Raw genomic sequence first — 13450 nt, 5'->3', positions numbered from 1 at the left:
GAACAAGCTCGATCAGAAGGAAGCCGTGAGACAGGTGGGGCGCGTAACCTCCAGGGGTTTGAATGAAATTGGACCGGAGGATGATGACAGTCCCTTCGCTGGCTCTTAAAATTACACACCAGCAGATTAACTGGGATGCTCAGCATAGCCGATGAGATTGAGAACCGAGTAATTAAGTCTTGTGTTGAGGATATATTCATATATAGGGGCAATTATGTTTCGTTCTGGGGATAGATGCGTGTATCGGTAATTAACTCGGGTTTTGGATCGCAGCTGCTCGTTGCCTGCAGTCTCCCTTGCTTTCCTGGCCTGTTTATAAAAATCTTTTATCTCACATTAACACTCTGAAGAGAGCACATCAAATTCTACTTTGGAATGAGAACAATTTACGAAAAAAAGAGATCCCTCTTTTAAAAAGATCGCGACTGGAGAGTTAAACCGTTAAGGCGCACACCTAGCAGGGTGCGTCACGTGTCGCTGTGCAGGTTGCAGAGGGAATTGGTTGGTATTTTCAAACTCGAGTGAAAGCAAAAAAGCGTTTACATAAATTTTAAATATAGGAGGCGTCCTGGTTGGTGTACGCGGGAGCTGTAGAGATAGAAGGAGGGAGGGAACGAGAGAGAGAGAGAGAGAGAGAGAGAGAGAGAGAGAGAGAGAGCTCTCTCCCCAAACCCCAAACACTCCGCACCCGCTCTAAGTCGCGCAGGCTGCAGCCTCTGGCCAGGATATGGGCTACTTCAAGATTTAGCGGCGGAAATTTCGCGGTACATAAAGGAGAGGATAGTAAGGCTCACGCTCACTGACAGCAGACATTGTTCTTGATAATCTGTCTCGTGCTTCCATAAGTAAGGAGCAGGATAGAACAAAACCTACATCTCAGTTGGTGCGACTTGCAATCGATCCTCGGTCTCATCGGCCCATCGGGATCGCTTTCGGTGCACAGAAAACAAAAGCCAGCGGGCGGACACAGCGCCGCTGGAAAGAAGAAGAAGCAGAAGACAGTGACGGGCTATCAGCTCGTGAGATGCGCTACATCCAGCCGTTCATCTGTCTGCTTCTCCTCCATCCTCGCGCGTCAGAAAGGTGTGCTCAGCTCTCTCGAAACATATAAAGAGGAACTGGAAAAACAAAAATGGCTAATCGGCGGGAGGTGTAACCCTGTAAAGTGAAACAAGTTTTTTGATGGGAGAGGGCAGGGCGCTCTTTTACGATTTTAGCCGCCGCGCAGCTGGAGGATCGTTTGCCTTGAGGTGTCAGTATTAAATCTGTTGGCAACCTACGAAAGCACGTTTCGGTGAGAAAAGCTCTCGACTGGATTAATCAGAGGAAGGTTCTAAAATAAATTCCACTTTGTTTTTGCGGGTTTCTGGTGTAGAGGAGGCTCCGGAGGTCGCACCACATCCGAAGACATCATGTATTCACTTCTAATCGTTTAGTGATCTGTCTTCCAGGAAACTTGGTATTAAATTGCACCAGACGGGCTAATTGTGTCAATTTCCTGTATAAATGCATCTATAAAATTACAGCGGTGGAAGAAAACAAGGCTTCTGTCTGCTAAAGACGATGTAGGTCGACGGCGCAAAGCAAATGAATAGGAAAAAAACGACCTGAAGAAGAGAGCGCGCTCTCTCCATAGCAAGTCGTACAGATCGCTTTGCTGCTGCTGCTTCTACATTTAACAACATTAGCCGAAATATTGTCTTTTGGGTAAACGTGAGTCAAATATCACACAATTAGAATGCCTGCTTTGTCGGATTCGCTTCCTAATGTGTCTAGTGCCAGAGGTTTGCGCTGTTCCCAGTCAAAGAGAGCCCCGTTTTCAGCCCGGGATGTATTGTGAAGGTGACAACACCAGCAGCACCCTGTAACTTGTATCATTAACAGAGGATCTTTGGAATAATTTCCGTAAGAACAGCAAGAACTGGGGGAAAGTGCTATCCCATCTCTGGAATTTGGCATCGGATTGTTTTCATTTCCAAGCCGATAACGAAGAAGAGAAGCACGCCTTCCTCACGTCCAGCACCTGCGGCTCAAGACGACAGCCGTCCAACATGTTCAAGCGAGGTAGGACTTGCCGAACTTTTCTCTTTCTGCCTTCGTTTTGTTGTCTGTTAGCGCCGTGAGTAAGACGGTGGGTTCGTTTGCGGAGGAGATTTGGGGTGTATATCTGGGGTCAGCTGTCCTACACAACTTCGCAAGTTGCGGAGAGGAGATCCTTAGAAAGCGCGCACTTTTCTTGGCCCTCTTTCTCTTTATGCTTCGCCCTTTTCACCCGAGATACGCGCCATGGAGTCTTCATGCTTCTGATGATGGACATCAAATATTAATCAATACCGCGTAGTAGTATTCTTAAAAATAGATAGCGTGCTGCCGCACTGCAGTTTCGTGATCCCCTTGCCTCCCCGTTACCCCGCTTGCTTTGTGGCAGGTTATAGCGATGGGGGTTGCGGATGATCACCTGGGGTGCTTAAAAAACGTAAGGCCCCAGTCTGCTTCAAAGGACACGGTGTTCGCCTGCGTTGCCTATTTTGGTTCCTTCGTTAGCGATACTGCCAATGGAGTCCGGCAGAGTAGCGAGAAGGAAAGGGCGCTTACTTGATGTGTATCATGTAGGGGTTCATCGCTGAGATTTTACCTGCCTGTTGTTAGAATGAAGACCGCATTGCATTCTTTTCGTGTTTCTTTACAGGACGAGACGGTGGCGAAAGCAATTAGCACTAGCACTAGTGACCTGTATCAATCGTGCGTGGCGAAAGTCTGGGGGACTGACGCCCTCACGACAGTCTTCTGCCTCTCAGTGACGTATGTTTGTGTGGATGTGTAAGTGTGTCCTGTGAAGGTTAGGCATCCCGGCTGGAGTTTGCACCCCGATGCTCACGAGCCCGTAGTAGACGGGTAACAACCCAACATTCTCAGTCTCGTTAAAGTTGATCTTTAGATATTTCAACGCCTTTGAGTTGCTCAGTTGTTCGATCGATTGGGAGATCATCAATCCCCCTGTCGCTCTGCTAGCCTCCAGCCTGTGCAGTCTTTAGAACAGAGAAGATGGTCTTGAGAGGGTTCGGCAGGATTAGAAAACCAGTTCCTTGAAGTCGCCCGGATGAACGAGTGCCTAGCCTAGCACACGCATATTTCTCTGGGTCTTCTCGAGTATAAGCCGCCTTGTGCACTCTCTGTACATCTCTGGGGAGTGCAGCTTCCATTGACAACATTCACTGTTCCAGCTTTACAAAGTGGTCCAGTGAGCCAACCACTATAGATCTTGAAATGTTAACCATGCCAGGGGCTTGCTTTAATAAAATGGAGTTAATTATCCTGGGCAGGCATCATCTTGTCATATTTCTCAGCAAGCTTGGTCTCAGAAGCTGTCACACTTGCTGGTATTTGCTGTAACTAAACTCTTAATAAATGCCTGTATATGTGAATCTTGTCAAATTAGCTTTCCTGTTCAGCTTTTCTTTTGTCTCCCCTCTATTTGTCAGTCTGAGTTTGCACTACACTTCTGTTTTCTAGAATGGCTGAAGGGTGGTTAGCTCGGCTACCTCATGGCCCCGGACGTCAGGGTTCAAATCCTGTCTGGATGGAGTTTGCATGCTCTCTCTGTGTTTGAGTGGCTTTTCCTCCCAAAGATATGCAGGGGTGGGTTAATATGTGACTCTGGCTTATTTTAGTGGGTTTGTGGCTGGGGTAGATCACCATCTCCTCATGTGCCTGAACTGCATATTCAGGTTGAAAATGGATGGACTGGGCTCAGTCACTGTATTCTCAAAACTATTTACTGTATGTGTGGCTGACATCGTCCTCTCCTTTGGAGTGGCTGTCTCAATGTCACTTGCTGGTGGCTCATCATTAAAGACTGATTGGTTGCTGGTCTGTAAACAGTGGCAAATGACAATGGGCTGTAAATGGAGGAGACGTCAGTCAGGTGTTCACAGCTGTTACAAATCTGTATAACAATTACCAAAGAAACTTCATCACGGCTTGTGTGTTCAAATACAAAAATAGCTTAGAACACTCCTTGAAAACTGAATTCAGGCACAACTACGTCAAGAAATTAGAAACTGCAGGACCAGACTTGCTCATCTCTGACTTTGACATTTGAAAAATATCTCTGGAATATGTCAGGAATCCAGCCATCCTTTCTAGAAGTGATGTTTCAATTCCCAGGGGACATAAGATATGAACCAGACCTGAACTGGGACATCAGGCCCTGCAATTCCCAATTGCACTCACCCATAGTCATCCATTTTCTAAGCCCACTTATCCTATTACAGGGCTGTGAGGAGTCTGAACCCACCTGGTCATCAGTAGGCACAAAGCAGAGAGTGATGCCAGTCTGTCACTCTCAACAAGCTCATTTCATGTCACCTATTAGCCTAATACTTTATTTTTGGGGGTGTACTGTACATGAAAACTGTGGGGGGGAGGGGGGCACATGGACTCCAGTAGGATGTTCAAAATCCACACAGACGGAGAGCTGCACAGTGAAGCAATGCTGCTAACCGCTGTACTGCTCGCATGCAGCCCATAATATATTCAGATGCTTAAAGACATGTGCATTATTATTACATCTGTAGTAATTTCACAGGCAAATTAGAGAGCAGTGCTGAAATGCGGGTCGGGTTTTTTTTATATAAATGAGCATACAGTGTTTCAGAAGTGCAGGGTGGAGGGGTCTCTAGAGATAATTGGGGATGGGATCTTTACAAAGATGGGAAGTAAATGGGAAAGAGAGTCTTTTAGAGGAGTGTGAGGGGGGTCTCTTAGAGGTGCAAGCGAGAGGGGTGACTACGGGGAGATGGAATGAGAAGTCAGGCTTTTATAGGTGCTTGAAAGTGATGATGACAAGGAAAACATGGCTTATTGCAGTGTCATCTGGAGCAAAGGGTGACTTATTGGTCAGTGATGACCATTAATGAAGCGATCCTTGAAGAAATCCAACATGTAAAGCTTTGTTGTTAGAATTAGAAGGACCCAAGGGGAGCCATGAAGTAGGTGTCCTTTAAGGACATGGAGGAAGGGGATTGGTGGCAGTGTTCATATGAGGTGCTGCAAAGATTTGCATCCTTTTATAGCAAGACGCTCTGGAGGCAGTGCCAATAAGTGACCCTGCTGCTGCTGGGCACCATTTAGAGCGGCACATGTGGTATAGAAGTTAGAAAAGAGGGCTGCCATTGAGCGGCACTCGGAAGTCTGAGGCTTTCAGAGGATGGCAGGAAGGGAGCTGCCCTTCACCAGGTGCTGAACGGCCCAGTGCAGCCAGACGCTCTGGGAAAGAGAGGAACTTTCAGAGCTACCAAAGAGTCTGGTGTCTTCTACGTGGTGTCGATGGAGAGAGTGCCTTTAGAGACATCGAGTGTATTGATTTTAAAGGGCAGAAAAGGGGGGCGTTATTAAAGAGCCGAGGAGGGGTGTGTTAGGGAGCAGCGAGGCAGGTAATGAGCCAAACCATCAACTAATGAGGAGCCTTTTCACAATCGTTTGCAGCCTAATTGTTTGTTAGCTTGTGCGTGTGTGTGTGTGTGTGTGTGTTATTTTTTCCAGGAGTATCAACAGTCGGTAATCCTAACTCATGGACAGGCATATGCTGAACACTGTCGTTTTATTCTGTGCACCTTTTTTGCTTAATGCACCAGAACTGTTTTATAAGACCTCTGATGTAATCCATAGAAGTCAGCTCTTTAGAAAAAGGGCAGGAAGGCTTATGATCACTGATCAGGATTGAATTAGTCTGGCTCAGCAATAGCGTGTTAATATGAATTTGTGGTGGCCAGCAGAATTCTGTTAATTGTGTTCTGTGCCCCCGAGCCACTGCAGAGGAGCTGCAGGAGAGGAAAAGAGAGAAGAAGAGCAAGAAGAGGAGCAGTGGTTAGAGACCACCACAGAATGATCAATCTGTCTACCATATAGTGCCTTTCATATCTATCTATCTATCTATCTATCTATCTATCTATCTATCTATCTATCTATCTATCTATCTATCTATCTATCTATCTATCTATCTATCTAATAAAGTTCCTTTCATAAATATATCCATTAAAAAGCACAGTTCCAAAATTTTCTTAACATATCCATTTATTGCCAACGTCATCAATGAAGTGAGTCTTAAATACACATAATCCAAGCTGGCAGGTGCCTGTTCTCTTAGCACTGAGCTCAAGGTAGAAACCTGCCCTGTACAGAGTGCCCGTCCACGCAGAGTGTTTACTATTAACGACTAAGTAATAATGAAATTCCATACATCCCACATGTCCATTGTCTTTTCATCCATCTATCCATTTCCTGATCCTGATTTTTCCATTTTAGGGTAAGGATACTAATCTGAGCAAGGTAGTAGCCATTCATAAGCAAGATGCCAGGCCTTTGCAGGTCACAGTCCCAAACACAATTCAGAGCCTGCATATCTTTCAGATGTCAAGGTGAACTAAATTCTTTTGAAAAGTCTGACTAGGATTTGGAGTAAATGTGAATGATAAATGCTGATGTTCTGGCTCTTTTATCCTTCAAGATCTGAGCTGTTGCATTAGAGTGCCCGTACAGCACACATTTTCTGACTTGATGAAGTTCTGTCTGAAGCCTTCTCCATTTTCCTCCAGGTTCCTTTAAATTTGATCTAAGCTGTGTCCTCACTTTACCTCTATGCATTCTCATATATTTTTCTGAAGGGGTGCTAATTTGGTGTGTGTGGGGGGGTCTTTCATTCAGAGGGGGGATCATACACTAATTTTATTTTTCCTGAATGACTCTGATCTGAATTTGATGCACCTGTTGGATTGTTTCTTATTACTCACAATGTTTCCTTCATCTCCTGGCACTTCTGTGTCTCCTGATCATTCACTGTTGGTCATTTATTCGAGGGAATGGCGGGTGTGTTTAATTGTTCCACCAGCAGAGGGAGCTCACAGTCTCAGGTAACATTTGTTAGGCCACCTTCCAGCTCCTCCTCTTCCTCCTCCTCGTCAACTTAAAACACATACAAAAACTGAGTTACACAAAGGAGTTTTTGGATTGGCAGGTTGAGGAAAAATTTATGCAAGATCTATTATTAAAAATAATTACAGATATTCAACCACCATCAGCTCACACTCTGTCAGAAATAGAGCTTTGCTACGTGTTAGGACTTCGGTACTCCGGAAATCCGTCCTTCCATCCCACCCCCTCATATAAATGTGATAAAATCATATGGAATTTTTTTTTTCTCCTCTAACGTCAAACAAATTATTCACAAATCCTATTATCTCTACCCGACACACAGAAATGACATGCTGCATCTACCTAATGGGCTGGCAATGCAGATTTTCCAATTAGATCGACTCATTTCAGTGGCCTTTAGGTTAACATAAAGCAGTCCTGTTGGCTTATTAATCAGGTATCTGCATCTGATTGACTTGTCGGCCTGGCTAATCAGTTACAGTGTCTAAGCTGGCATGTTGGTATATAAATGGTAGTTAGAGGCGAAGAAAATCATCAGCCTCTAATCAGTTATTAGATCACCGAAGTGCTGGATGGATGTCTAATTGTTCAGATACACGATGCTGTGTTTTGTATGATGCCTGAAAACATGTATTGAATGAAGGATGAATGAATGGGTGCTTTGTAAGCTGGTGATCTGAGTATTGTATATTCCTGGAAGAGCATACTGTCCTGCTCTGGGTGGCAGACAAGCCAGCTTTTGTATTGTCATCGTCATGCTTTCCTGTGTAACCGGCCACTTATTATGCTTATTGAACCGGGGGCTGATTCTGTGAGGAGTTTGCATGTTCTCTCTGTGTTTCCAATGTAAAGATGCGCTGTAGCGTGTACTGGTCACTGGTAGTGCGTGTGTGTGCCCGAGAGTGTGCCCTGTGACAAACTGCCTCCTTCCTGCCCTGCAGAAAATGGATGGACAGATGGTTGCTCCAGCCATTTGGCCGTGGCGCTGTGATTGGTGCCTTTCCAAAGCTATTTAACCATTATTGCTAGTCAGCCTTCATAGCTGATTGGATGGTGCAAGCAACTGCTCTGCCTTGATTGGCTAGTTAGCCTGTTGCCCTGGTTACAGCACTGTGATTGACGGGATGGTTTAGTGATCATTCACCCTACTTATTCATTTGTCGTGTTGTGACTAGTTGTGACAACTTATGCGTCAGCGCTGGACTTGATGTCTGCTTGCATTTTGTGCTGTAGAGCTGCCATCATCCACTCCTCAGTGAGCCAGGCTTTCTGGCTCGTCTCCACACTTGCACACGCTGATAAGGACATGAGAAGAAAGTTTGGATGAAAACAAGTTTGTCGGCAACATGGCTCATCAGTGGCTGTTCACCTTTCATTGAGTCATCACATGAAGGCTGCCAACATGTTCATTTCAATTGCTTGGCAGCGGGTTTCTGATATTTATAATGCTCTGTGTGGAGGAGTGCTTGGGATTGTTTTTTTTTTTTTATCTTTGATTGATTACCTGTTCTGATTAATTAGTCTCTGTACTGCAATTGATCTGCGGTGGGTTGGCACCCTGCCCGGGATTTGTTCCTGCCTTGTGCCCTGTGTTGGCTGGGATTGGCTCCAGCAGACCCCCGTGACCCTGTGTTCGGATTCAGCGGGTTGGAAAATGGATGGATGGATGGACTGCAATTGATTAGTCGGCCTGGGTAGCTGTTTTTATTGATCTGGCATCAATTGTAAGCTCACACCTATTCAGGCTTACTAACTAAAAGATGAAAGTTTCAGATTTCATTCCTGATTGGCTTGTAATTGCCGTGTTTTTTTCTGGGAAATACTAATAGACGATTCTGGGATTTGATTAGTTGGCCTGGCTGAAATAATATTGGCTTGTTGATTGACTAATGGCAGTCCTTACCTTTGTGGGGTTGTCTGCAATTCTCACCTCTTCTCTTAGGTGTGGATGGCCTGATTGATTCACATCCATTGACTGGCTGGTGAGAGCACCCTGATCTGCCAGTGTCGTATTTAATTTGACCGCTTGGTGTAGGCTGATTAACAGGTACCAAAACCATTGGGTGTCTGCTGTTCACTGTGTGCTTCTGAAACAACACAAAGTAGAGAGCTGAAGCTCCTGAAAGCACTGCTTTCACGGGACTTAAGAACATATGAAATTTAACCTACGAGAGGAGGCCATTCTGTCCATCAGGCTCGTCTGTTTAGCTAATCTGCCCCAGTACCTTGTCCAGATTCTTAAAGGTTGTCAAGATTTTTGTTTCAACTACATGTCTTGGTAGTTAGGTTCGGATTTCCCACAACTCTTTGCATAAAGAAGTGTCCTGGTTTCAGTCTTGTGTGCCTGGACTAGGTCACCATGCAGACTCCTCTGTTTGAGACTAAACAGGTTCAATTCTGAGACACTCACAGTAGGACGTGACCTTAAATCCTCAGATGCATCAGTTGCTCTCCTCTGCACAGCATCAAGTGCTATTGTGTGGTGACCAGAACTGCACACCGCACTCCAGATGTGGACTCACTCGTGTGTTATATCGTCTAATCATAACATTCAACAGTTTTTCTGGAATAACCTAATTTCTTCATTTCTACTGCACACTGCTAAGACACTGAAAACATGTCAACAAAAGACCCCTAAGTCCTCTTTAGAGGTAGGACAGTGTCTGCCATCTTGCATTTATAATTGACGCTCCTCTACCCCACATGTAGCACTTTGCACTTTTGTGCATTTTCTGAAGTCTTTTTGAATTTTGTTTGTGTCTGCCATTCCTCCAATTTGAGTGTCATCTGTGAATTTCATTCATGTGATGTCATTAAAATAAGTTTAGAAATGCTAAAAGTCTGAGGACAGGCTCGCTCTGCATGGACCCTTCTCCTCCTGTCCGTACTCTTGGTCTCCTGTCGGTTAACCTTCTTGAGACCCAGTGCTTCAGGTTCCCTCTGCTGCCTTCAGCTTCTAGTTTTAGATGTTATCAATGTCATTATGGGACTTAATGGGACTTGTAGATTAATGTGACTTTACTAATGCTGTGACCTGTTCACATGTTTTCTGTGGTGTCATCGCAGCCGATTTTCCTGCCTTTTTAGGTTGTTTAGCCTCTGTGCTGTTTTTGGCAGCGCCTTTCGTTTCTATCCAGACAGTCCTGTACATGTGACATCATTGTGTCCCCATACTGTATTGACCATGCTGGTGTGACATCTTTGTGTCCCCATACTGTATTGACCATGCTGGTGTGACATCATTGTGTCCCCATACTGTATTGACCATGCTGGTGTGACATCATTGTGTCCCCATACTGTATTGACCATGCTGGTATGACATCATTGTGTCCCCATACTGTATTTACCATGCTGGTGTGACATAATTGTGTCCCCATACTGTATTGACCATGCTGGTATGACATCATTGTGTCCCCATACTGCAGGGGTCCTCAGTCACAGTCCTGGAGGGCCGGAGTGGCTGCAAGTTTTTGCTCCAACCCAGTTCCTTAATAAGAAGCGCTCATTGCTCAAGTAACACTTCTGCTTCACTTTAGTTGTCTCGCTGGTTAAGATTTTGAACCCTTATTGCTTATTTAATCTTAACAGCTGTAGTCTTGGTGTTTAATTGCTCCTTATTAGTAATAACATGCAAATGACAAAAGAGACCAGCAGTTCTCCATTTCACTTGTTTCCATTTACACCCGTGTGTATTTATCGCACACTAATTAAATACTTGAAAGGAAAGTGAAAAGAAAAAAAGGACTGAGAATTACTCCTCCATTTTAGCCTTCAGATCATTTGGATGACAGCCTTAGAAAGGGGAAGAAAATCTAGGATATGAGAATGACCTGACATAGCAGAGTTAAAGCACTAACAAGCCATGAAATTACATCATTGGCAAGAATTGCTTTCTAATTAAGCAGCCAGGTTAGAACAAAAACCTGCAGCCACTGCGGCCCTCCAGGACTGTGATTGAGGACCCCTGCTATACTGTATTTACCATGCTGGTGTGCAGCACATGGCGTCCAAGATTTTGGATTTTCTAAAGCCTTCGCGATATCCGTTGACACGATTACTAGTTAGGGAAGCCATATCTTGGTTGTCTTTCTTCAGCGGTTGTTTCTTGGACTTTGGTGTAGAGACGCTCAATTTCCTTCTCATCTGCATCCATTGTTGGTGAAGGCAACGGCTGACATACTTTGGTCATGTTATGAGAGCCGACTTACAAGAAAAGTAAGTGATGCCGGTCATGGTTAGTGGTACCAGGATGACAAAGAATACGATATCAAGTTAGGGACCAGAATGCAAGGGGACAACTTGACCGTGAGAGTCGGCCATGACTGAATGTATGATAATATTATCTTAGTTACACTTAGACAAAAATCAAAACAGAAGTAAAGTCCTAACACTTCTGTTGGCTCGTTTTGACTTGCTGGTTCAGATTTCTGCTCCATTTCAGTGATGATTCTTCTGAATTCCCCTCTGGCTCTTTATCTCCTTACTCCATTTTGCACTCTTCATGATGTTACTAATCTGGCCATGCTACTTGTTTTTGGTGTGGCAGTTGATTAGCTGGCCTGGTGACTTTTATCAGTGACATTGTGTTACTCACTGCTACCTGAGAGTTAGCAGATTCTCCTGTCTATGCTGCTGTTGTTCTGGGTAAAGCTGGTGTGGCCTGACGAACCTCCTGCTTTGTTGGTGTGGACTAGTTGTTGTTGTTGCCCAAATGGCTACGGAGTTGTAAGTCACTAACCAGTTAGCTTTTCTTAATTTTTCATTTAATTTTGTGATTAGCCTCGAGCCTTGGCTACCTCTCTGATTGCAAGTGCGTCACCCGAGCTTGTTGACAATTTGTGTGTTCAGCTGCCTTCATCCGCTCCTCTGTAAGCCTTCCTTTCTGACTCACATTCACATTCACTTGCTTTAATGGGAACACAAGATAAAGTTTTCAGAACTCCGAGCAATTGAGCCAGCCCAGCTCATCAGTTACAGTCTGAGCTGCGATTCGAGAGTCCCTAAGGTGATCCTGGCAGCTGCAGGGGTCCAGGTGGGCCGTAGTGGCTGCTGGCTTTCATTCTAGCTGATTTGTTAGGTAGAAGCCAATTATTGCTGCAAATACAACATACCTTTCTGGGCTTCGTTTTTGTTCTCTTGCTTGTTAAAATGAAGATTCCTTAACAGCTTCTTGAACTCTGAAACAGCTGCACTTCCACTTTTTTGTTCTTCTTGTTTTCTTACCCAGCAATCAGACTTAAAAAAGCAGGGAGCCCCGACTCAGGATCACTGTGTTCAAGTGAGCAGAAATGAAACTCAAAAAGGTAGGCAGTAATAGCAGCAAGAATTAAGAAAGAAGCACAATGAAAACCTGCAGCCGCTACAGAGTTAGAGGACCCCCATGTATGAAACATACAAAGAGTTGGGGTCTCAAGGTGAAAAGACCCATTTAATAGCCCTTAGGGTCAAAAAATGATAAAGCCGACGTGTCAGACAACAGAAGTGTCCTCCACTGCTGCTGGGTGACGAATGACGAGGACTTCCTGTGTCGGGCTGTGCTTAAGGTGGGACACTGGAGGAGGTGGGGGGTCAGGCTTCTCCTTTGAACTGGGTACTGTAAGAGTTGAATTTGAACCCTGGTCCAATGTGCACCTGGCATGTGTCTGAGTCTCATATCCTTCTGAGCTTATATGCTTAAAAGTTGATGCTGTTATTTTATTATTTATCACTATGATACATGCATTTCTTGTTATTTTATATAACCCCTTAAAGAGAAAATGTTATATTTATGGCATAACCAATTCTTTTCTAGTTCATTTCAAGTTTCCTGTTTTGTACCCATCATAATAAATTATTAAGGGTGGCATGGTGGCGCCTTGCAGTAAGGAGACCTGGGCTCGCTTCCTGGGTCCTCCCTGCGTGGAGTTTGTATGTTCTCCCCATGTCTGTGTGGGTTTCCTCCCACAGTCCAAAGACATGCAGGTTACGTGCATTGGTGATCCTAAATTGTCCCTGGTGTGTGCTTGGTGTGTGTGTGTCCTGCGGTGGGCTGTCACCCTGCCCAGGATTTATTCCTGCCTTGCTCCCTGGGATTGGCTCCAGCAGACCCCCGTGACCCTGTGTTAGGATATAGTGGATTGGATAATGGATGGATGGATGTTCTTATTAAACAATGAGATACAGGATGAACGTGGAGAAACTTGCACGTCTCCTAAAATAAGAATAAAAAAATAATACATTTAAAAAGTCACATACATCCTAAGCTAACAGGACTGTCAATCAATTGTGGTCATTTAGGGTATCAACATTTGTCAGGTCCTGTTAGCAACTGGGTGTAACCAATCATGTTAAGTTGTCTAATTATGTAATGAATTCCTTTTTTGAGTAGTGACCTAATCAATGATTTGTATAAATACTTTTTTTTCTTTGCAAAAACACTAACATGACTAGTTTTTGCCTCTTGTGAGATTTAGATAAAGAATAATGATTGACACTTTCTCCTGCCTGTGTTTTGTCCATTGGGGGGTGTCTGTATTTA

At 44.5% G+C, this 13450-nt stretch overlaps 1 protein-coding gene across 1 annotated transcript in view; it reads left to right on the top strand.

The window, feature by feature from the left end:
- Positions 1-456: 456 nt before the first annotated feature.
- rtn4rl1b (reticulon 4 receptor-like 1b) overlaps positions 457-13450 on the top strand; it is a 257769-nt gene continuing 244775 nt past the window's right edge. Inside the window, exon 1 of the mRNA XM_028806648.2 lies at positions 457-2064. Coding sequence (XP_028662481.1) covers positions 2052-2064 — 13 coding nt within the window. The 5' untranslated portion in view covers positions 457-2051. The remainder of the gene's footprint in view (positions 2065-13450) is intronic.

The sequence above is a fragment of the Erpetoichthys calabaricus genome, chromosome 8 (genome assembly GCF_900747795.2).
Source record: "Erpetoichthys calabaricus chromosome 8, fErpCal1.3, whole genome shotgun sequence".
Taxonomy (NCBI): Eukaryota; Metazoa; Chordata; class Cladistia; order Polypteriformes; family Polypteridae; genus Erpetoichthys; species Erpetoichthys calabaricus.
Note: the sequence above shows the minus strand (reverse complement) of the source record. Positions and strands in the feature narration are given on the sequence as shown.